Here is a 26387-nt window from a genome sequence, read left to right on the forward strand (position 1 = left end):
ACCACCAATTTACTACCCTGAGACAATGCCGTGTACAGCCCATGAAGATCTCCTCCACAGCACGAACCCAGGGGGGGTGCCAACCCGCACAGGAAGATCACGTCAGTGACTCAACCCACTCAAGTGACGCACCCCTCCTAGGGACTGCATGGAAGAGCACCAGTAAGCCAGTGACTCAGCCCCTGTAATAGGGTTAGAGGCAGAGAATCCCAGTGGAGAGAGGGGAACTGGCCAGGCAGAGAAAGCAAGGGCGGTTCGTTTCTCCAGTGCCTTTCCGTTCACCTTCACACTCCTTGGCCAGACTACACTCAATCATATGACCCACTGAAGAGATGAGTCTTCAATAAAGACTTAAAAGGTCGAGACCGAGTTTGTGTATTTTGGAACAGACCAATGAAAAGCTGGCGTGTGTGTGCTGTTTTGAGTGAAGTTGACAGAAAATAGGTCGCCTTTTACTGCTACAGTACTTGAGGTAAACGTGAGTCAGCAGAAATATTTGACTTCATATTAAATGTTTAATGTTTAAAATCTATTACCCTAGAAACTAGGCTACTTTATGAACTACTCAGCTCTTAGGCTGCTGGAGGACTGAAATTGGAGGGCCTGGATTTCACAACTCTTTTCAGTGTGCCCACAACAATGGGTTATTCCCTGTTTTGTCCTTCTATGCTGTCATCTCTGCTCAGTCAGACCTCCATAGTGGAGGCAAGGAGGTGGTATTTGTGGAGTTTTACTGCTAAGTGGCGGGCGGCTCCCTCATGGCCCTGCCTCCTGCAGGTTATAGGCTGTATTCCAAATGGCATCCTATTCAAAGTACACTACTTCTGAACAAATGGGGAATAGGGTACCATTTGGGATGCGGCCAATAGTCTGACTCTGGGTGATTACATCATTGATTGAGGTAATAGATTCGCTGAGCTCTTTGTGTGGCTCACCACATGTTAGGCAAGCGGTGCTCCTGTGACAGGTTAAAGGACATATTCATAGCCTGTTATACATTGAAAAGTATTAGTAAGTTCATAGTATGTGAGGATCTTAAAACATCTAAGGTTAAAAAGATGCATTCAGTATTAGTTGATAGAGATTGATAACATTCATATAATTGTGTTAAAGTTCAAATCTGTCAAAGGGTACGAATTGTGAGAGTAATGTGTAAACGTTATATTGATTACTTTATTTTGTGGTGCCTAAAAGTGTTAATCTGTGATCTACGAAATGCTCTTAAGCTATGAGCCGGAGATCGATTGCTCTGGTCTCCACGCATATTCCTGGGGAAATTCGCGGTCTTTTCTCATTGAACTAAATGTTGACTTGAGAATACAACACCGTATCACTCTCGTGATTATTTCTCCCCTGTTTTCAGGGGCGTAACACTCCTACTCCAACGATGAGTTGCAAGGTACACAGGAGGAAGTGCAGCAGACTGTATTGTAGTACTTTCGTCAGTCTGAGGTTTTCTTTTACTTCAGGCTCAGTTTGGAAAATAATATTTCCAGTGACCGTTCTGCTGTGGGCTGCTTGCTCTGATTTTCATGCGTTTCTTGCCAATACTGTCAAAGTACTTCTAACTTGATCTAAACCAAAGCTACATCCCATAGATTAATTTATAACACATTTGAATTCTAAACTGCCATAATTCTAAACTCTAATCTCAAATATCAGCAGTGAGATATGAGGTAGGCATTTCTCAATTAAACTCCGGGCACCAGAAGACGATTAAACATGATAAATTAAGCCTATTAAAACCCTGCTCAGTATTACCAAAAAAAAAATAGCTGAGATTTTTTTCTTTACTGATAGTTCTCTCCCATCGCAGTGGAAGGCTTTATCTGGAAGGGCAAATACGAAGGCCAGTGAGATATTAATGGTAGTTAGGAAATACTTATAAATGCAGGGAACTTTTGTTCTAAAATGGGCACGGTATCATTTGCGTAACTTCAAAGTTAGGCGAGTGGGTTATACTATTAATTATAGACTGGGTGGTTCAAGCCCTGAATGCTGATTTGGCTGACAGCTGTGGTATATCAGACCATATACCACGGGTATGATAAAACATGTATTTTTACTGCTCTAGGTAACCAGTTTATAATAGCAATAAGGCACCATGGAGGTTTGTGATATGTGACCAATATACCACGGCTAAGGGCTGTATTCATACACTCCACATTGCGTTGTGTGTAAGAACAGCCCTTAGCCGTGGTATTTTAGCCATACACCACACCCCCCCGGGGCTTGTTGCTTAATTAAACTGAATTTGTGCCAAAAATTACTTTTTCTGTGGTGTTCAGTGTAAGGAAGTGGAATTGTGGTCAGTGATCGTAGTACTCGCCCATAGAAGGCAGTTTCTATTATGTGGTTTATGAATAGCTTATCTGTTTAAAACACATATTTTACTATCTCTGGCTGTGAGACCTGTTTTTGAAAACACGCACGCACGCACACACAGGCTGAGTGAAAACAGCTCTTTGGTACCCACACACTGACCTCCCTCTAGGCCAGTGCTGCCACCACTGTGGCCTCGCCCTCATGTGACTCCCCTCTCCCATCCTCTCTCCCCTGTCACCTGACTCTGATGGATGTCTGACTCGCCCAGAGTGTCAGGCTCGTAAATCACCTGTTACTGTGGCGAGTGCTGTAGAAAACATCCATTAACACAATCCCGACTGGGTGGGTTGGGGGGGGGGGTCCCAAAATGCAAATTACTGTATGATTTATCAGCTACTGCAACGGGAGGAATGAAGGGAAGAGGGAAAGAATCACTGCTTTTATTGAATGTATTATATTTCATTTAACCTTTTATTTAACCTTTATTTAACTTGCAATGACGGCCTACCCCGGATGACTCTGGGCCAAAGACGGCCTACCCCGGATGACTCTGGGCCAATGACGGCCTACCCCGGATGACTCTGGGCCAATGACGGCCTACCCCGGATGACTCTGGGCCAATGACGGCCTACCCCGGATGACTCTGGGCCAATGACGGCCTACCCCGGATGACTCTGGGCCAATGACGGCCTACCCCGGATGACTCTGGGCCAATGACGGCCTACCCCGGATGACTCTGGGCCAATGACGGCCTACCCCGGATGACTCTGGGCCAATGACGGCCTACCCCGGATGACTCTGGGCCAATGACGGCCTACCCCGGATGACTCTGGGCCAATGACGGCCTACCCCGGATGACTCTGGGCCAATGACGGCCTACCCCGGATGACTCTGGGCCAATGACGGCCTACCCCGGATGACTCTGGGCCAATGACGGCCTACCCCGGATGACTCTGGGCCAATGACGGCCTACCCCGGATGACTCTGGGCCAATGACGGCCTACCCCGGATGACTCTGGGCCAATTGTGTGCCGCCCTATGGGACTCTCAATCACGGCCAGTTGTGATACAGCCTGGAATCCCTTCCCTCCTCCACCCCTCTCTGGCCATTGGGCTCCCGAGTGGGGCAGCGGTCAGTGCTAGAGGCGTCACGAATATATATATTTGGTTTGTTAGTGTGGGATCCATGGACGTATGACATGAGCGTGTGTTTGTCGGTCTGTTATCATTGCTTTTATCTCCTGGCTTGGTTGTCCATGGTGACAGGGGGCTACCCTGATCCCCCCTTCTGTTAATCCTGCTTGACTCATTTTAATGGGACAGGTTCCCATCAAACACAGCTTGAGGATATAATTTCATCCCAATCAAATTGTCTTCTCACCGCCTGTCTCGTGGCAAATGGTGGCTATCCCTCTTAGCTTTCCGTCCAGTGACAGGCCCTTCTTGTCGATTCAACACCTTACGCCCCAGCGTACAATATTTGTTGACATGTGCGTTGTTATTTTCCTTCTTATCACTTTCTATTAGGCAGGGTTCAATCATAAAAATGTCATCGCCACTATTAAATAAATGACAAATCATGACATTTATAGCTTGTACAATATATTTCCAGACACAAAGAACGTTATTCCTTCCTTAGCTATAGGTCTCTCTCTCTCTCTCACACACACACACACACACACACACACACACACACACACACACACACACACACACATAACCTTTTCCATAACGCTGCTAAAGGTAGCATAATAAATTCATTGACATCCTGCTGGCGTGGAAATAATACGATTCATGTTTTTGGAGGCAAAACATGTTTACACATAGTGTGTGTGCACAAACACCAGCTGAGCAACACAACACACTGGCAGCACCGAGATTAAATGAATAATATGCATGAAAGGTAAAGTAAAAGCCAGGTTTCAAACATGAAACACATAACTGACAAAACAACTCACCTATCTATAAAATATCTACATTTATTTTCTTTGAATGTACTCATTACAAATCTTGCATTTACAACAAAAATGACGCGTTATATAGGCCTAAACCTTTTGAAAGCAATATACTACAACTGCTACTAATAGAATTGGAACTGGGAAAAAATGAATTTAGTATTAGCTAGAGTCTGAGTTTTATCACATCCTAGATGACAGTTCTGTATGATGTCTCTGTTATCATAGCTGTAGGGTGATCCTGACTAAGATGTCACGTCTGCCAGCGCCAGTTGTTGCCATGACCTTCTCACCCAACCAGCCCTTCTGCTGTTGTGTTTCTGGTGCATTGTGTTTGAGAAGTATGGAGGTCAGACCGAGGCTAGAGAATACGACTACAGCCTGTATACCACTCAGGACCAGGGTATGTGAGTGAGGAGCGGAGGAGCGGATCGTACCCCATTTGACGGGGCGCAGAGTGAGTTTCCCAAAAGCTGGAGCGTCAGCCTTCTCGCCCGCTCCAGTTGAGCTCACTTCACGAGCTCAGGGTATGCCCGGCCCAGCATGCATCTGTAGTCTACTTGTGTGCTGCTATAGCTCCTTGATTTAGCTACTGTCATGGAGCTCACTAAATATTTTCATAAAGAATCTGATAAAACACACAGGTGAAAAATCAAGGTGACAAAGATGGAAAATGAAATAAAATACTTATTACTATGTGCTACTTACTACACTAACAGGAAGGAAAGAGGTGGGGGGCTAGCTAAGTGTGTCATGTAGCAAAGTATTTATGAACTAAAAATCACTTTTCTTATCATTACAATAGGCCTTTATTGATTTTGGCCCAATAGGCCAGGCATATTACCTCTTTCAAGGAGCTTTCCCTTTTGCTAGGGTTATTTTACCTAAAATCGTTAAGGCCTACCTACAGAAAACAACAACAACCGCAGCAACAACAACAATTATGCATCCTGCCAGCCTGACGAGAGTGGCCCAGAGGGTGTTTAGCATCCCCAGTGGCTCTGCAAGCGTGGAGAGCGTGTTCTCTGTTGCTGGCCTGCTCTCCAGGCACCAACGCATGAGCCTGAAGCCACAGACTCTAGCCAAACTCGTGTTTCTAAAAATGAATTAAAGGCATTGTATACTGAGCCTAGTAAGGCATGTTTCTTTTAATTTGTATTTCATTTTCAGTAAGTCACAGCAAAAATGTGAAATGTATAGACTATAATGATTGAATACAACATGTTGTTTAAATAATGAGAGCTTAATGTATGGTCTGGACTGCATGTCCATGTTCCCTGAAATGTATTTCTTTGCAGGCTATAGCCTTGAAATAATGTAGCCTAAATAAGTAATTTTATTTTCTTAAACTACCTGTCTGGCTCCTGACCTATTTATGACGTTTATATGCTGTTTAATAACGACATGTAGCCTTTTTGAAATAATGAGTGCTATTTACAGTCTTTCTTACTGTTATGAGAATTTCGTTATCAATGTTCATAAACTTCAATTAATCTACTCAGTCTGCAACCCAGAGTTTGTAAGGTTCTGGTTTAAATGAAACACAGAGTTCCCAGCTTACAATAGTCAAAATGTTTATTCACGAGAGCACTCTGAATAAAGACCATTATACAAAGACATCCATTTTATACCTTTCTCCCGCACATACTTCCACACAAACAGTAGATATCCTACACACATACATACACACAAACAGTAAATATCCTACACACATCCATACACACGAACAGTAGATATCCTACACACATCCATACACACGAACAGTAGGTGAGTTGTATCCTTCTCCATAGTTCTCACCACTGTGTATCACTACCCAGCCGACAGTTCCATTCCCCCGAGATTAGAGAAACCTTGACAAGTTCTCCCTGTCCTATCATACGTTTCTCAGAGTTCTAGCCAGGTCTGGTCAAACACAGTTTAATTGTTCTCTGTATTTTCTTAGGCACATACACACACACACAGGTCTCTTCTGAACCTCGTTGGACTTACGTTTAATACTATAATTATTCCTTATACATGCTACACAAACTATAATCATTAATAGTTAGGTTTCAGGGTGGAATTATTGTGGAGCGGTTGGGAAGGATGTGGAGTGCCGGAGCGGTCTTTCCCACCGCTCAATTCCTCTCACTCTGCTCAGGACCAGGCAGGGTTTTATCCTCCTGTGATCAGGGAGAGGTTTTTAATGGAGCGGTTGGGAAGGATGTGGAGTGCCGGAGCGGTCTTTCCCACCGCTCAATTCCTCTCGCTCTGCTCAGGACCAGGCAGAGTTTTATCCTCCGCGATGTGTTTAATTTCAGGGAGGAATGACTACCCTCCGCTGTGCCCTTGTTCACTTGTCTACACAGAATATGACCGCATTAAGGTGAAATAGGGCAGAGAGGAGTGGAGCATCTTTCTGTATTGAATCCCAGCCTGCTCCATTGTTCACATCCTTGTACACATCTGAGACAACTGGATTGGATAGGTAACAGCAGTATGATAGAAGCTAGGCGGAATAAAGCTCAACCCATTCCTCTAATCTAGTTGTCCAGCAGGCCTGATCCACAGAGGAGCAGCTGTTTAGAAATATACCGTCCGGCTTGGTCCAGGGATTTGGTTATGCAGTTGATGTGGCCCAGGAACCTGTGCCAGGGGTTTTATGTCCTAAAAAAAGGACATAAATAGGTGTGAGGGAAAAGCTCAGTGGCATATGCTAATCCAATTGCATTGGAGATTTTTGACTCTGTGCTTTTGAATTGCGTAGGTTGATGAATCCTCTCTCTCTCTCTCTCTCTCTCTCTCTCTCTCTCCCTGTCTTTCTTTTTCTTTCTTTCTTTCTCCCTCTTTCTCATTCTTTCTCACTTTCTCTCGCTCTCTCATTCACTCCCTCTCATTCTCTTTCTCTCACCCTCATCTCTCCTCTCTCTTTCTTCTCTTTCTTCTCTCTCTTCTCTCCTCTCTCTCTCTAGTTGGTGGGGGGCCAGTTTGACCTGGAGATGAACTTCATTATCCAGGAGAAGGACAGCATTGTGTGCATGGTGGAGCTGCTGGACAAGGTGGGTGCTACACACACAAAATGAAATGGAACAATATGTATAATATAATCTATGGTGGATGAGTTGTGGCTGTACACACAGAGAAATACATACACAGATTTTCTGCCAGCCCACCCATCGTAGTCTCATTGACTTGAATGGGGATCCCCATTCTAGTAATTGTAGGCCTATTTCTATGGGTACATGTTAGCGGTGGAGGTTTGTAAAGCGCTTTGAGCATCTGGCAAATCTCTTTCTAAATCGGATCCATTATTATTATTATTATTATGTCTGGTTCCCAGTGTGAGCCCACTTGCCAGGCGGAGGTGTGGAGTATCTTCACGGCTATCCTGAAGAAGAGCTTGAGGAACCTGCAGGCCTGCACCGACACGGCCCTCATCAACCTGGTCCTGGACCGCGTGGCCCACACTGACAGCATGATCGCAGGTACTGCCACAGTAACACCTGAGGCCAAAGTCATTTCACTCCAAAGTAATGAGGTCACCCCAGTCCTCAGTACAGTATTTAGCATGCTGACACCTACCTACAGGGCTGTCTAGTTCCCCTGCAGTGTGGATGATTGTCTCAGTCATAATCATTGTCCAGTGGTTCTCCAAGTCCTGTGTTTTTATACCTTTTTAAATCCAAAGTAATGACCACTGCCTCAGTCCGAATGATTCCCTACTGTACAGGTATCGCCCTTAGAATGAGGAAGTGAGATAGCGCTGTCTAATGCTCCTCACCTTCCCTCATCAAGCTTAGCCAGCTGACGGCACAATTCTGTGTGTGTCTGAAAAGAGACTACTTTGTCCTGCAGCAACTCAAGCACTGAGGAGGTGCGGATACCCATGGACAGACAGACAGACACACACGCATCATCATCATTAGATTTGGAGTGTGTGTGCAGACCTGACAACACCACTCAGCCTCGCGCTAACCCACTGCCCAGTCAGAGAATTGACTCCCACACCAGTCAGTAGACACAGTCACCAGCCTCAATCACTCACCAGACTCTCACCCAGTTACTAATGAGGCCAAAATAACTCTTCAAAAGCTCAATGATTGACCACTGGCCTGGTAGAGCAGGATAATCAGCCTTAGCATAATGAAACCATTAGCCCAGGGAACATTAACATGCAGTCCAGGCCAGACAGATAGACAAACCCAGGGAACATTAACATGCAGTCCAGGCCAGACAGACAGACAAACCCAGGGAACATTAACATGCAGTCCAGGCCAGACAGATAGACAAACCCAGGGAACATTAACATGCAGTCCAGGCCAGACAGACAGACAAACCCAGGGAACATTAACATGCAGTCCAGGCCAGACAGATAGACAAACCCAGGGAACATTAACATGCAGTCCAGGCCAGACAGACAGACAAACCCAGGGAACATTAACATGCAGTCCAGGCCAGACAGACAGACAGACAAACCCAGGGAACATTAACATGTAGTCCAGGCCAGACAGACAGACAGACAAACCCAGGGAACATTAACATGTAGTCCAGGCCAGACAGACAGACAAACCCAGGGAACATTAACTTGCAGTCCAGGCCAGACAGACAGACAAACCCAGGGAACATGAACATGCAGTCCAGGCCAGCCAGACAGACAGACAAACCCAGGGAACATGAACAATGCAGTCCAGGCCAGCCAGACAGACAGACAAACCCAGGGAACATGAACAATGCAGTCCAGGCCAGACAGATAAACCAGGGCAACATGAACATGTAGTTCAGGCCAGACCGACAAATAAACTATTTTTACACTAATGTGCCAACCTGAATCGACTGCACTTGCCCTGATATCTTCTTTTCACGTCGTCCTTTCAGCACGTCTCTGGCAATTATGGTGTAACCAGGGCATTGCAATATGTTTTGACTCTGCTTGGCTCAGTAGTGTGAAATGGGCATTAGGCTGTTAAATCAGACGGAGTGTGCATTGATAAGCCAATCAATACACATTACTGGCTAATGCCAGGAGGACCATTTTCATCCCAGTGAACAGAGAGAGATGTTCTATAGCCTCCCTATAGCCAACCCCCCTCTCAAATGTCAATATGCCTTGTATATTGTTGTTTAGGATAGTTATCATTGTTTTAGTTTACTGTGGAGCCCCTAGTCCCACTCAACATGCCTCAGATACCTCCTTTGTCCCACCTCCCACACATGCGGGGACCTCAACCGGCATAACTAGTGCATCCAGAGATGCAACCTCTCTTACTCAGTGCCTGGGTTTACCTCCACTGTACCCGCACCCCACCATACCCCTGTCTGCACATTATGCCCTGAATCTGTTCTACCATGCCCAGAAATCTGCTCCCCAACGCACTAGACGAACAGTTTTGATAGCCTTTAGCCGTACCCTCATCCTACTCCTCCTCTGTTCCTCGGGTGAAGTGGAGGTCAACCCAGGCACTCTCATTTGTTGACTTCTGGAACCAAAAAAGCCTTGGTTTCATGGATGTTAACATCAGAAGCTTCCTCCCGAAGTTAGTTTTATTCACTGCTTTAGCACACTCTGCCAACCCTGATGTCCTTGCCGTGTCTGAATCCTGGCTTAGGATGGCCACCAAAAATTCTAAGATTTCCATCCCCAACTACAACATTTTCCGTCAAGATATAACTGCCAAAGGGGGAGGAGTTGCAATCTACTGCAGAGATAGCTTGCAAAGTTCTGTCATACATTCCAGGTCTATATCCAAACAGTTCAAGCTTCTAATTTTAAAAATGAATCTCTCCAGAAATAAGTCTCACTGTTGCCGTCTGTTATAGAACCCCTTCAGTTCCCAGCTGTGCCCTGGACACCATATGTGAATTGATTGCCCCCCCATCTATCTTCAGAGCTCGTTCTGTTAAGTGACCTGAACTGGGATATGCTTAACACCCCGGCAGTCCTACATTCTAAGCTAGATGTCCTCAATCTCACACAAATCATCAAGGAACCCACCAAGTACAACCCTAAATCCGTAAACATGGGCACCCTCGTAGACATTATCCTGACCAACTTACCCTCCAAATACACCTCTGCTGTTTTCAATCAGGATCTCAGCGATCACTGCCTCATTGCCTGCATCTGCTATGGGTCCGCGGTCAAACGACCACCCGTCATCACTGTCAAACGCTCACTAAAACACTTCTGTGAGCAGGGCTTTATAATCGACCTGGCCTGAGTACCCTGGAAGGATTTTGACCTCATCCCGTCATTCGAGGATGCCTGGTCGTTCTTTAAAAGTAATTTCCTCACCACCTTTCAAAAACAGATATAGCCCTTGATTCACTCCAGACCTGACTGCCTTCGACCAGCACAAAAACATCCTGTGGCGGACTGCAGTAGCATCGAATAGTCCCTGCGATATGCAACTGTTCAGGGAAGTCGGGAACCAATACACGCAGTCAGTCAGGAAAGCAAAGGCTAGCTTTTTCAAACAGAAATTTGCATCCTGTAGCTTTAACTACAAAACGTTTTTGGACACTGTAAAGTGCATGGAGAATAAGAGCAGCACCTCCCAGCTGCCCACTGCACTGAGGCTAGGTAACACTGCCACCACCGATAAATCAACGATAATCGAGAATTTCAAATAGCATTTCTCCACGGCTGGCCATGCTTTCCTCCTGGCTACCCCAACTCCGGCCAACAGCCCCCTGCCCCGCAGCTACTTGCCCAAGCCTCCCCAGCTTATCCTTCACCCAAATCCAGATAGCAGATGTTCTGAAAGAGCTGTGAAACCTGGACCCGTACAAATCAGCTGGGCTAGACAATCTGGACCCTCTCTTTCTAAAATTATTCACCTCCATTGTTGCAACCCCTATTACCAGTTTGTTCAACCTCTTTCGTATTGTCCGAGATCCCTAAAGATTGGAGAGCTGCCGCGGTCATCCCCCTCTTCAAAGGGGGTGACACTCTAGACCCAAACTGTTATAGAGCTATATCCATCCTGCCCTGCCTTTCTAACGTCTTCGAAAGCCAAGTTAATAAACAGATCACTGACCTTTTCAAATCCCACCGTACCTTCTCCGCTGTGCAAGCTGGTTTCCGAGCTGCTCATGGGTGCACCTCAGCCACGATCAAGCTCCTAAACGATATAACTGCCATCGATAAAAGACAGTACTGAGCAGCCGTCTTCATCGACCTGGCCAAGGCTTTTTCGACTGTCAATCACTGTATTCTTAAAGGCAGACTCAACAGCCTTAGTTTCTCAAATGATTGCCTCGCCTGGTTCACCAACTTCTTCTCAGATAGAGTTCAGTGTGTCAAATCGGAGATCTGTTTTCCAGACCTCTGGCAGTCTCTATGGGGGTGCCACAGGGTTCAATTCTCGGTCTGACTCTTTTCTCTGTATATATCAATGATGTCGCTCTTGCTGCGGGTGATTCCCTGATCCACCTCTACGCAGACAACACCACTCTGTATACTTCTGGCCCTTCTTTGGACACTGTGTTAACAAACCTCCAAACGAGCTTCAATGCCATACAACACTCCTTCCGTGGCCTCCAACTGCTCTTAAACTTTAGTAAAACTAAATGCATGCTTTTCAACTTTTTTGTCACCAAAGCCCCATATACCACCCACCACTGCGACCTGTATGCTCTCATCGGTTGGCCCTCGCTACATATTAGTCGCCAGACCCACTGTCTCCAGGTCCTCTAAGTCTTTGCTAGGTAAAGCTCCGCCTTAGCTCACTGGTCTCGATTACAACACCCACCCGTAGCACTCGCTCCAGCAGGTATACAGTGGGGAGAACAAGTATTTGATACACTGCCGATTTTGCAGGTTTTCCTACTTACAAAATATGTAGAGGTCTGTAATTTTTATCAGGTACACTTCAACTGTGAGAGATGGAATCTAAAACAAAAATCCAGAAAATCACATTGTATGATTTTTAAGTAATTCATTTGCTTTTTATTGCATGACGTAAGTATATGATCACCTACCAACCAGTAAGAATTCCGGCTCTCACAGACCTGTTTGTTTTTCCCCACTCGTTACCTGTATAAAAGACACCTGTCCACACACTCAATCAAACAGACTCCAACCTCTCCACAATGGCCAAGACCAGAGAGCTGTGTAAGGACATTAGGGATACAATTGTAGACCTGCACAAGGCTGGGATGGGCTACAGGACAATAGGCAAGCAGCTTGGTGAGAAGGCAACAACTGTTGGCTCAATTATTAGAAATTGGAAGAAGTTAAAGATGACGGTCAATCACCCTCGGTCTGGGGCTCCTTGCAAGATCTCACCTCGTGGGGCATCAATGATCATGAGGAAGGTGAGGGATCAGCCCAGAACTACACGGCAGGACCTGGTCAATGACCTGAAGAGAGCTGGGACCGCAATCTCAAAGAAAACCATTAGTAACACACTACGCCGTCATGGATTAAAATCCTGCAGCGCACGCGAGGTCCCCCTGCTCAAGCCAGCCCATGTCCAGGCCCGTCTGAAGTTTGCTAATGACCATCTGGATGATCCAGAGGAGGAATGGGAGAAGGTCATGTGGTCTGATGAGACGAAAATAGAGCTTTTTGGTCTAAACTCCACTCGCCGTGTTTGGAGGAAGAAGGATGAGTACAACCCCAGGAACACCATCCCAACCGTGAAGCATGGAGGTGGAAGCATCATTCTTTGGGGATGCTTTTCTGCAAAGGGGACAGGACGACTGCACCGTATTGAGGGGAGGATGGATGGGGTCATGTATCGCGTGATCTTGGCCAACAACCTCCTTCCCTCAGTAAGAGCATTGAAGATTGGTCATGGTTGGGTCTTCCAGCATGACAATGATCCCAAACACACAGCCAGGGCAACTAAGGAGTGGCTCCGTAAGAAGCATCTCAAGGTCCTGGAGTGGCCTAGCCAGTCTCCAGACCTGAACCCAATAGAAAATCATAGGAGGGAGCTGAAAGTCCGTATTGCTCAGCGACCGCCCCGAAACCTGAAGAATCTGGTGAAGGTCTGTATGGAGGAGTGGGCCAAAATCCCTGCTGCAGTGTGTGCAAACCTGGTCAAGAACTACAGGAAACATATGATCTCTGTAATTGCAAACAAAGGTTTCTGTACCAAATATTAAGTTCTGCTTTCCTGATGTATCAAATACCTATGCCATGCAATAAAATGCAAATTAATTACTTAAAATCGATACAATGTGATTTTCTGGGTTTTGTTTTAGATTCCGTCTCTCACAGTTTAATTGTACCTATGATAAAAATTACAGACCTCTACATGCTTTGTAAGTAGGAAAACCTGCAAAATCGGCAGTGTATCAAATACTTGTTCTCCTCACTGTATCTCACTGGTCATCCCCAAAGCCAACACCTTCTTTGGCCACCTTTCCTTCCAGTTCTCTGCTTCACTGAAGCTGGAGACTTTTATATTTCCCTCACTAACTTTAAGCATCAGTTATCTGAGCAGCTAACCGATCGCTGCTGCTGTACACAGCCCATATGTAAATAGCCCTCCCAATCTACCTACCTCATCCCCATATTGTTTGTATGTATTTTTCTGCTCTTTTGCACACCAGTATTTCTACTTGCACATCTATCACTCCAGTGTTAATTTGCTAAATTGTAATTACTTCGCTACTATGGCCTATTTATTGCCTTACCTCCTCGCGCCATTTGCACACAATGTATATAGACTTTCTTTTTTTATTTTCTATTGTGTTATTGACTGTATGCTTGTTTATTTCAAGTGTAACTCTGTGTTGTTGTTTGTGTCGCACTGCTTTGCTTTGTCTTGGCCAGGTCGCAGTTGTAAATGAGAACTTGTTCTCAACTAGCCGACCTGGTGAAATAAAAAAATATTTACAATAAATAAAAAATAAATAAAAATACATTGACGGGGAATGGCATAGCATTTCTCCACATTTGCCATAATGTGAAAATATGTGTACTCAACAAATAAAAGGTGATTTGGTTTGCATAGTATTTTAAGTGCTGAATATCTGATTTAAGTATTTTTCGATGTCCTCTTTAGTATGAAGTGTTTTTGTTCTACTTGTAATCAATCCATAAAAAAATGTATTAGCCAAGTAACAAGAGGTCACACAACGATGTTACTTTGGTTATAGAGGTTCTGGAACATCCCTCTGTATGTGTTTTATTTTTCACTTGGACTCTGTTCAAGTCCATTGTTAGGCTGTGGTCAGTTTCCCCTCTTCACATATGTCATGTTTAACCTGTGTGTGTCCCTTCCCTCTTCCAGACCTGATGGTGGACATGCTAGGGGTGCTGGCCAGCTACAGCATCACAGTCAAGGAGCTGAAGTTGTTCTTCAGCAAACTGCAAGGAGAGAACGGCCAATGGGTAATTCAACTAGTCGAACCTTCATTCCGTACCGCCCTGTCATATTTGTCTTGTAGAGAGCATGGGGAATGTGCTAGCATCACTTCAACTGGTGGCCTGTACACATCCTTTTAGCCTCTCTGCTCTGGTACCATACATCACACTGTGTAGTGCCGACACACCATCGCTGTCTTTTGGGCTAATCCAAAAAACATTACTGCATTATTAATGTGTAATAACTTGAGGAAGTTGCGGCTTAGCTCTGATATATGAAGGCAGTTTTATCATTCTACCTTCTACTGGGTAATGTTATGATTTAAGGAGAGGGTAAACTGATCTTTGATCAGTGTTAAGAATTAAATCACACACATTTAACAGTTGAACATAAATAGGATAGTACTATCATTAGTTAAAAATAGTATCTACAGTGGGACAAAAGTATTTAGTTAGCCACCAATTGTGCAAGTTCTCCCACTTAAAAATATGAGAGAGGCCTGTAATTTTCATCATAGGTACACTTCAACTATGACAGACAAATTGAGAAAAAAAAATCCAGAAAATCACATTGTAGGATTATTAATGAATTTTTTTGCAAATTATGGTGGAAAATAAGTATTTGGTCAATAACAAAAGTTTATATCAATACTTTGTTATATACCCTTTGTTGGCAATGACAGAGGTCAAAATGTTTTCTCTCTTCACAAGGTTTTCACACACTGTTGCTGGTATTTTGGCCCATTCCTCCATGCAGATCTCCTCTAGAGCAGTGATGTTTTGGGGCTGTTGCTGGGCAACACGGACTTTCAACTCCCTCCAAAGATTTTCTATGGGGTTGAGATCTGGAGATTGGCTAGGCCACTCCAGGACCTTAAAATGCTTCTTACGAAGCCACTCCTTCGTTGCCCGGGCGGTGTGTTTGGGATCATTGTCATGCTGAAAGACCCAGCCACGTTACATCTTCAATGCCCATGCTGATGGAAGGAGGTTTAAACTCAAAATCTCACGATTCATGGCCCCACTCATTCTTTCCTTTACACGGATCAGTCGTCCTGGTCCCTTTGCAGATAAACAGCCCCAAAGCATGATGTTTCCACCCCCATGCTTCACAGTAGGTATGGTGTTCTTTGAATGCAACTCAGGATTCTTTGTCCTCCAAACACGACAAGTTGAGTTTTTACCAAAAAGTTATATTGTGTCGTCCAAGATGGCGTAGCAGTAAGTCGTCCTGTCGTGTCGTGTCCCTTGTATATATCGTTTCTTTTTTGTTTTTACATATTTTTCTTGGGATATCTCTTTAAAAACATTTTGCTAAACCTAAGCTTCCAAATACTCTCCTGCAACCCGCCTCACCCAATGTATCTATTTTTCCTAAAGTATTTATATTTACTTCGGAACCGGAACCCCTCAACTGAAGCTAGCCAGCTAACCACCAGCTATGCTAGCGGTCTTCAGCTAACCGGTCATCAGCCAACCTTTAGCTCGGAAAGCTCTCGCCAGTTCGGACAACGCGACTCTAACCAGAGCATAGCGGAGCTATTATTTTTCATCCCTGGATTCCCACCGCAAACGGAACATTTTTCAGCTGGATCTTCACAACTAGCTATCTAGCTAAACCGCAACCCCGGATGATTACTCCTGGCTAGCGTTTCCACCCACTTAGCTTGAAGCTAGCCCGACCAGAGCACCTGTGCTACCACCGTAGCATACTCCTGGGCTACAATACCCAGGCCCACGACCGGTCTATCGATGTCACCGCATGAAGAGGAATAAACAGACTCACCCCATCGCGACGTCCCCCAAAGGCTAACTCTGTAGCCCTTGCTATCTCCTTGCTTGCTAATTCGGCCTGCTAACTGCTAGCTTGTTTAGCTCCGGTCCGCTAACTGCTACCTTGTTTACCCCCGGCCTACAAACTGTTAGCTTGTTAGCACAGGCCTGCTAACCGTCTGAATCGCCGCGTCCCAAACACTCACTGGACCCATATCTACTTTCTATCTCCTTTCGATTTTTAATTTGTTTATACCTTCCGGAAACCTGCCTCACCCAATGTGATACGGAATCGCTATTATTTTTAATTTTTAGAACACACTCAAGAACCTCCAGAAGCGAACCAGCTAACTAGCTACAAGCTATTTAGTCATTGTTAGTTTTTTGAACCTGGATAACACTCGCCAGTCCAGCTTCCCTGCCCCATCCACCAATGGCCCCTGGACACTGATCTCTAGGCTAAATAGCTGATGCACGCTGGACTGTCCATTAATCACGGTAGTCCATTCTGCTTGTTTGTTTTATCTGTCGGCCCCGTTGCCTAGTCAACGCCATTTTACCTGCCGTTGTTGTGCTAGCTGATTAGCTGTTGTTGTCTCACCTACTGTTTTAGCTAGCTTTCCCAATTCAACACCTGTGATTACTGTATGCCTCGCTGTATGACTCTCTCAAATGTCAATATGCCTTGTATACTGTTGTTCAGGTTAGTTATCATTGTTTTAGTTCACAATGGAGCCCCTAGTTCCACTCTTCATACCCCTGATACCTCCTTTGTTCCACCTTCCACACATGCGGTGACCTCACCCTTTACAACCAGCATGTCCAGAGATACAACTTCTCTCATCATCACCCAGTGCCTGGGCTTACCTCCGCTGTACCCGCACCATACCCCTGTCTGCGCATTATGCCCTGAATATATTCTACCATGCCCAGAAACCTGCTCCTCTTATTCTCTGTCCCCAAAGCTCTAGGCGACCAGTTTTGATAGCCTTTCGCCGCACCCTCATACTACTCCTTCTCTGTTCCGCGGGTGATGCAGGGCCTGGGTTTACCTCCACATGTCCCCAGGCACCCTCATTTGTTGACTTCTGTGATCGAAAAAGCCTTGGTTTCATGCATGTCAACATCAGAAGCCTCCTCCCTAAGTTTGTTTTACTCACTGCTTTAGTACACTCTGCTAACCCTGATGTCCTTGCCGTGTCTGAATCCTGGCTCAGGAAGGCCACCGAAAATTCAGAGATTTCCATACCCAACTATAACATCTTCCGTCAAGATAGAACTGCCAAAGGGGGAGGAGTTGCAGTCTACTGCAGAGATAGCCTGCAAAGTAATGTCATACTTTCCAGGTCCATACCCAAACAGTTCGAACTACTAATTTTGAAAATGACTCTCTCCAGAAATAAGTCTCTCACTGTTGCCGCCTGCTTACCGACCCCCCTCAGCTCCCAGCTGTGCCCTGGACACCATTTGTGAATTGATCGCCCCCCATCTAGCTTCAGAGTTTGTTCTGTTAGGTGACCTAAACTGGGATATGCTTAACACCCCTGCAGTCCTACATTCTAAGCTAGATGTCCTCAATCTCACACAAATCATCAAGGAACCCACCAGGTACAACCCTAACTCAGTAAACAAGGGCACCCTCATAGACGTCATCCTGACCAACTGGCCCTCCAAATACACCTCCGCTGTCTTCAACCAGGATCTCAGCGATCACTGCCTCATTGCCTGTATCCGCTACGGAGCCGCAGTCAAACGACCACCCGTCATCACTGTCAAACGCTCCCTAAAACACTTCTGTGAGCAGGCCTTTCTAATCGACCTGGCCCGGGTATCCTGGAAGAACATTGACCTCATCCCATCAGTTGAGGATGCCTGGTCATTCTTTAAAAGTAACTTACTCACCATTTTAGATAATCATGCTCCATTCAAAAAATGCAGAACCAAGAACAGATACAACCCTTGGTTCACTCCAGACCTGACTGCCCTCGACCAGCACAAAAACATCCTGTGGCGGACTGCAATAGCATCGAATAGTCCCCGCGATATGCAACTGTTCAGGGAAGTCAGGAACCAATACACGCAGTCAGTCAGGAAAGCTAAGGCCAGCTTCTTCAAGCAGAAGTTTGCATCCTGTAGCTCCAACTCCAAAAAGTTCTGGGACACTGTGAAGTCCATGGAGAACAAGAGCACCTCCTCCCAGCTGCCCACTGCACTGAGGCTAGGTAACACGGTCACCACCGATAAATCCATGATAATCGAAAACTTCAATAAGCATTTCTCAACGGCTGGCCATGCCTTCCGCCTGGCTACTCCAACCTCGGCCAACAGCTCCAGGTTCTCCTTTACCCAAATCCAGATAGCAGATGTTCTGAAAGCTGCAAAACCTGGACCCGTACAAATCAGCTGGGCTTGACAATCTGGACCCTCTATTTCTGAAACGATCCGCCGCCATTGTCGCAACCCCTATTACCAGCCTGTTCAACCTCTCTTTCATATCGTCTGAGATCCCCAAGGATTGGAAACCTGCCGCAGTCACCCCCTCTTCAAAGGGGGAGACACCCTGGACCCAAACTGTTAAAGACCTATATCCATCCTGCCCTGCCTATCTAAGGTCTTCGAAAGCCAAGTCAACAAACAGATCACTGACCATCTCGAATCCCACCGTACCTTCTCCGCTGTGCAATCTGGTTTCCGAGCCGGTCACGGGTGCACCTCAGCCACGCTCAAAGGACTAAACGATATCATAACCGCCATCGATAAAAGACAGTACTGTGCAGCCGTGCAGCCGTCTTCATCGACTTGGCCAAGGCTTTCGACTCTTGCCTGGTTCACCAAGTACTTTGCAGACAGAGTTCAGTGTGTCAAATCGGAGGGCATGTTGTCTGGTCCTCTGACAGTCTCTATGAGGGTGCCACAGGGTTCAATTCTTGGGCCGACTCTTTTCTCTGTATATATCAATGATGTTGCTCTTGCTGCGGGTGATTCCCTGATCCACCTCAACGCAGACGACACCATTCTGTATGCTTCTGGCCCTTCCTTGGACACTGTGCTATCTAACCTCCAAACAAGCTTCAATGCCATACAACACTCCTTCCGTGGCCTCCAACTGCTCTTAAACGCTAGTGAAACCAAATACATGCTTTTCAACCGTTAGCTGCCTGCACCCGCATGCCGGACTAGCATCACCACCCTTGATGGTTCCAACCTAGAATATGTGGACATCTATAAGTACCTAGGTGTCTGGCTAGACTGTAAACTCTCCTTCCAGACTCATATCAAACATCTCCAATCTAAAATCAAATCTAGAGTCGGCTTTCTATTCCGCAACAAAGCCTCCATCACTCACGCCGCCAAACTTACCCTAGTAAAACTGACTATCCTACCGATCCTCGACTTCGGCGATGTCATCTACAAAATAGCTTCCAACATTCTACTCAGCAAACTGGATGCAGTTTATCACAGTGCCATCCGTTTTGTTACTAAAGCACCTTACACCACCCACCACTGCGACCTGTATGCTCTAGTCGGCTGGCCCTCACTACATATTCGTCGCCAGGCCCACTGGCTCCAGGTCATCTACAAATCCATGCTAGGTAAAGCTCCGCCTTATCTCAGTTCACTGGTCACGATGGCAACACCCACCCGTAGCACGTGCTCCAGCAGGTATATCTCACTGATCATCCCCAAAGCCAACACCTCATTTGGCCGCCTTTCCTTCCAGTCCTCTGCTGCCTGTGACTGGAACATATTGCAAAAATCGCTGAAGTTGGAGACTTTTATCTCCCTCACCAACTTTAAACATCTGCTATCTGAGCAGTTAACCGATCGCTGCAGCTGTACATAGTCCATCGGTAAATAGCCCACCCAATTTACCTACCTCATCCCCATACTCTATTTATTTACTTTTCTGCTATTTTTCACACCAGTATCTCTACCTGCACATGACCATCTGATCATTTATCACTCCAGTGTTAATCTGCAAAATTGTAATTATTCGCCTACCTCCTCATGCCTTTTGCACACAATGTATATACTCTTTCTTTTTTCTACTGTTATTGACTTTATTGTTTACTCCATGTGTAACTCTGTGTTGTCTGTTCACACTGCTATGCTTTATCTTGGTCAGGTCGCAGTTGTAAATGAGAACTTGTTCTCAACTAGCCTACCTGGTTAAATAAAGGTGTTCTCAACTAGCCTACCTGGTTAAATAAAGGTGTTCTCAACTAGCCTACCTGGTTAAATAAAGGTGTTCTCAACTAGCCTACCTGGTTAAATAAAGGTGTTCTCAACTAGCCTACCTGGTTAAATAAAGGTGAAATTAAAATTAAATAAATAGGGAGGCCCATTGATCAGTGTGGAATCAGATTGCCCCATTTCGTTGACAATCTGCTTTTGTGCTTCTCCATTTCCACACACACACACACACACACACACACACACACACACACACACACACACACACACACACACACACACACACACACACACACACACACACACACACACACACACACACACACACACACACACTCTGCTAGCTCTGTGAAATATTATCTGAGGGGGTTGGCAAGAGATGATGCGTCTATCAGGAGTCTCTCCCTCACAGGATTTGAACAGAGTGAACACAGTGTGATATGCTTACTGCAGCCTCCACAGAATTTAAACTGACAGAGGCCTTGTCGGAAGAAAAGCTCATCAATATATTATGGAAGTTTATCAACGTTGATCACGGTTCCGTGGGTTTTGATTTACATTTGGGTTGAAAGGAAGGGGGTCTGATCTAAAGCGGGTGACCTTGCAGCATCAACGGGAATGTAAAGTAGATCAACAGAACTACTGCATTCTCAGTATAATGTCTCTAGAGAGTTCTCAACGAGATGTTGACTTGGTTAGTAGAGGTCAATATAGAGAAGCAGAAAATAGACCTGGACTCTGTAGTTGTGGAGATGTTGGTGTGTTGTTTGTTTTGCTTACCTGCCTGTGAACCTGAACATGTACGTTCAGGAAGTATTCAGACCCCCTTGCCTTTTTCCACATTTTGTTACGTTGTCGCCCTATTTTAAAATGGATTCAATTGTTTTTTTTCCTCAATCGACACACAATATCCCTTAATGGCAAAGCAAAAATAGGTTTTTAGACATTTAAAAAAATGTACATAAGTATTCAGACCCTTCACACAGTACATTGCTGAATCACCTTTGGCAGCGACTCCAGCCATGTGTTTTCTCAGGTTTGACGCTACAAGCTTGGCACACCTTTATTTGGGGAGTTGCTCTCATTCTTCTCTATACATCCACTCAAGCTCTGTCAGGTTGGATTCCTGCGTTGTCTTGGCTGTGTGTCTAAGGTCCTGAGCCGTCTGTAGCAGGTTTTCGTCACGGATCTCTCTGCCCCGTTCATCTATCCCTCGATCCTGACGAGTCTCCCAGTCCCTGCCACTGAAAAATGTCCCCACAGCATGATGCTGCCACCACCATGCTTCAACTTAGAGATGGTGCCAGGTTTCCTCAAGACGTGGCGCTTGGCATTCAGGCCAAAGATTTCAATCTTGTTTCTGATGGTCAGAGTTCTTTAGGTGCCTTTTGCCAAACTCAAAGCGGGCTGTCATGTGCCTTTTTACTGAGGAGTGTTTTCCGTCTGGCCACTCTACCATAAAGGGCTGATTGGTGGAGTGCGGCAGAGATGGTTGTCCTTCTGGAAGGTTCTCCCATCTCCACAGAGGAACTCTAGATCTCTGTCAGAGTGACCATTGGGTTCTTGTTCACCTCCCTGACCAAGCCCTTTCCCACCGATTGCTCAGTTTGGCCGGCGGCCAGCTCTCGACAGAGTCTTAGTGGTTCCAAACTTCTTCCATTTAAGAATGATGGAGGCCACTGTGTTCTTTGGGACCTTGAATGCTGCAGAAATGTTTTGGTACCCTTCCCCAGATCTGTGCCTCGACACAATCCTGTTTCGGAGCTCTACAGACAATTCCATCCATGAATTTACAAAGATATCCAAACAATTTGTTTAAATATCTCAAGGATGATCAACGGAAACAGTGAAGGGTCTGAATACTTGTGTAAATAAGATTTGTATTTGTAATACATTTGCAAAATGTATAAAAACCTGTTTTTGCTTTGTCTTTATTGGGTATTGTGTGTAGATTGGTGAGGATTTTTTTGTATTTAATCAATTTTAGAATAAGGCTGTAACGTAACAAAATGTGGGAGCAGGGAAGGTGTCAATACTCTCCCGACTGCACTGTGGCTTTACATTAAAGGGTGCGGTGCACCCTCATCAAAGTCTGTGGCCTCTCATCTTGTGCGTGTTCTTCCCTCCAGCCTCCCCATGCGGTGAAGCTGCTGTCTGTCCTGAGGAGCATGACCCACCGGAACGGACCTGACTCCTTCTTCAGCTTCCCAGGGAAGAGTGCTGCTGTGAGTACAGTGACAACTCAATACACCTCCACATGCATACTGACTGACTGATCGTTAGAAGACCGTGTAGTACTCACCACCCAACTAGACTACAGTCTGACGCTACACCTAGTACGACACTATTCAAGTAGTGCACTATGTAAGGTAAAAGTTGTGTCAGACTTGTAGTGACTGGTATGAGTCTCGGTGAACGAGGTGTCTACGGTAAGGCATTGGTATTTACAGCACCTCTGGATAGCTTCTAAATGGGCTACATCCTCTTGTGCTCGACTTCCCACATGATCCAAGGCCGGACACATTAGCAATAACTAAGATAATGCATCCTGAATTGCCTATAAGCTCTGACCCAGCACACATCTTGGCTTCTATATCCTATAATGCCAAGGTTTACCAACCATATGTAGCTTGGGTCATACTGTGTTTCTGTGTGTGTTGAATAAGCAGCATGGGAAGAGAGGAGGCGCACAGATGCTAACTAATCTTCCTCTGTTCTCCTTCTCCTCCCTTTATTCCAATGCTCCTAGCTGTCTTCCCTCTGTTCTTCTCCTCCCTTCATTCTAATGCTCCTAGCTGTCTTCCCTCTGTTCTTCTCAGTCCTTCATTCTAATGCTCCTAGCAGTCTTCCCTCTGTTCTTCTCCTCCCGTCATTCTAATGCTCCTAGCTGTCTTCCCTCTGTTCTTCTCAGTCCTTCATTCTAATGCTCCTAGCAGTCTTCCCTCTGTTCTGCTCAGTCCTTCATTCTAATGCTCCTAGCAGTCTTCCCTCTGTTCTTCTCAGTCCTTCATTCTAATGCTCCTAGCAGTCTTCCCTCTGTTCTGCTCAGTCCTTCATTCTAATGCTCCTAGCAGTCTTCCCTCTGTTCTTCTCCTCCCTTCATTCTAATGCTCCTAGCTGTCTTCCCTCTGTTCTTCTCCTCCCTTCATTCTAATGCTCCTAGCAGTCTTCCCTCTGTTCTCCTTCTCTTCCCTTCATTCTAATGCTCCTAGCCATCTTCCCTCTGTTCTTCTCAGTCCTTCATTCTAATGCTCCTAGCAGTCTTCCCTCTGTTCTTCTCAGTCCTTCATTCTAATGCTCCTCGCCGTCTTCCCTCTGTTCTTCTCCTCCCTTCATTCTAATGCTCCTAGCAGTCTTCCCTCTGTTCTTCTCAGTCCTTCATTCTAATGCTCCTCGCCGTCTTCCCTCTGTTCTTCTCCTCCCTTCATTCTAATGCTCCTAGCAGTCTTCCCTCTGTTCTTCTCAGTCCTTCATTCTAATGCTCCTAGCAGTCTTCCCTCTGTTCTCCTCCCTTCATTCTAATGCTCCTAGCAGTCTTCCCTCTGTTCTTCTCCTCCCTTCATTCTAATGCTCCTAGCAGTCTTCCCTCTGTTCTTCTCAGTCCTTCATTCTAATGCTCCTAGCAGTCTTCCCTCTGTTCTTCTCCTCCCTTCATTCTAATGCTCCTAGCTGTCTTCCCTCTGTTCTTCTCAGTCCTTCATTCTAATGCTCCTAGCAGTCTTCCCTCTGTTCTCCTCCCTTCATTCTAATGCTCCTAGCTGTCTTCCCTACTGCTCTCCTCCTCCCTTCATTGTAATGCTCCTAGCAGTCTTCACTCTGTTCTTCTCAGTCCTTCATTCTAATGCTCCTAGCAGTCTTCCCTCTGTTCTCCTCCCTTCATTCTAATGCTCCTAGCTGTCTTCCCTCTGTTCTTCTCAGTCCTTCATTCTAATGCTCCTAGCAGTCTTCCCTCTGTTCTTCTCAGTCCTTCATTCTAATGCTCCTAGCAGTCTTCCATCTGTTCTCCTCCCTTCATTCTAATGCTCCTAGCAGTCTTCCCTACTGCTCTCCTCCTCCCTTCATTCTAATGCTCCTAGCAGTCTTCACTCTGTTCTTCTCCTCCCTTCATTCTAATGCTCCTAGCTGTCTTCCCTCTGTTCTTCTCAGTCCTTCATTCTAATGCTCCTAGCTGTCTTCCCTCTGTTCTTCTCAGTCCTTCATTCTAATGCTCCTAGCAGTCTTCCCTCTGTTCTCCTCCCTTCATTCTAATGCTCCTAGCAGTCTTCCCTCTGTTCTTCTCCTCCCTTCATTCTAATGCTCCTAGCCGCCTTCCCTCTGTTCTTCTCAGTCCTTCATTCTAATGCTCCTAGCAGTCTTCCCTCTGTTCTCCTTCTCTTCCCTTCATTCTAATGCTCCTAGCAGTCTTCCCTCTGTTCTTCTCAGTCCTTCATTCTAAAGCTCCTCGCCGTCTTCCCTCTGTTCTTTTCAGTCCTTCATTCTAATGCTCCTAGCAGTCTTCACTCTGTTCTTCTCCTCCCTTCATTCTAATGCTCCTAGCTGTCTTCCCTCTGTTCTTCTCAGTCTTTCATTCTAAAGCTCCTCGCCGTCTTCCCTCTGTTCTTTTCAGTCCTTCATTATAATGCTCCTAGCCGTCTTCCCTCTGTTCTTCTCAGTCCTTCATTCTAATGCTCCTAGCAGTCTTCCCTCTGTTCTTCTCCTCCCTTCATTCTAATGCTCCTAGCCGTCTCCGAACTCATTCTCACCCCTTCCTTCTCATAGCAGCAATCCCTAAGCTGCTTTTTCCAATACCTTTTTTATCTATCCAGCCATTCAGACAGCCAGCCAGCCATGTGATTTAGTGAGTGAAAGTATAACATATACGTCCCCTGGGAATGTTCTGTTATTCCCCTCTCTTTCTCTTAAAATAGAGCAGTTTTCTAATACACTTCCTGGTATCAATGGGTTTAAAAGTGTGGACTTAGTGAAGCTAACTCATTTAAGATGCTCTTGCTGACGTCTTCAAGGTATTGAAGGATGACAACTTATCAGACGTAGTCCCAGCTATGATTTCATACAGTGGGGGAAAAAAAGTATTTAGTCAGCCACCAATTGTGCAAGTTCTCCCACTTAAAAAGATGAGAGGCCTGTAATTTTCCTCATAGGTACACTTCAACTATGACAGACTAATTGAGAAAAAAAAATCCAGAAAATCACTTTGTAGGATTTTTCATTAATTAATTTGCAAATTATGGTGGAAAATAAGTATTTGGTCAATAACAAAAGTTTATATCAATACTTTGTTATATACCCTTGGTTGGCAATGACAGAGGTCAAACGTTTTCTGTAAGTCTTCACAAGGTTTTCACACACTGTTGCTGGGATTTTGGCCCATTCCTCAATGCAGATCTCCTCTAGAGCAGTGATGTTTTGGGGCTGTTGCTGGGCAACACGGACTTTCAACTCCCTCCAAAGATTTTCTATGGGGTTGAGGTCTGGAGACTGGCTCGGCCACTCTAGGACCTTGAAATGCTTCTTACGAAGTCACTCCTTCGTTGCCCGGGCGGTGTGTTTGGGATCATTGTCATGCTGAAAGACCCATCCACGTTTCATCTTCAATGCCCTTGCTGATGGAAGGAGGTTTTCACTCAAAATCTCACGATCCATGGCCCCATTCATCCTTTCCTTCACACGGATCAGTTGTCCTGGTCCCTTTGCAGAAAAACAGCCCCAAAGCATGATGTTTCCACCCCCATGCTTCACAGTAGGTATGGTTTTCTTTGGATGCAGCTCTGCATTCTTTGTCCTCCAAACACGACGAGTTGAGTTTTTACCAAAAAGTTATATTTTGGTTTCATCTGACCATATGA

The 26387-nt window shown here is 45.5% G+C and overlaps 1 protein-coding gene across 1 annotated transcript in view; it reads left to right on the forward strand.

The window, feature by feature from the left end:
• The window catches only part of LOC118395562 (lipopolysaccharide-responsive and beige-like anchor protein), a 405339-nt gene that overhangs the window by 45155 nt on the left and 333797 nt on the right, over positions 1 to 26387 (forward strand). The window contains 4 exon segments of the mRNA XM_052464349.1: positions 7232 to 7318; positions 7600 to 7744; positions 14501 to 14601; positions 22671 to 22766. Of these exon segments, the coding sequence (XP_052320309.1) occupies positions 7232 to 7318; positions 7600 to 7744; positions 14501 to 14601; positions 22671 to 22766 (429 nt within the window).

Source organism: Oncorhynchus keta, chromosome 16 (genome assembly GCF_023373465.1).
Source record: "Oncorhynchus keta strain PuntledgeMale-10-30-2019 chromosome 16, Oket_V2, whole genome shotgun sequence".
Lineage (NCBI taxonomy): Eukaryota > Metazoa > Chordata > Actinopteri > Salmoniformes > Salmonidae > Oncorhynchus > Oncorhynchus keta.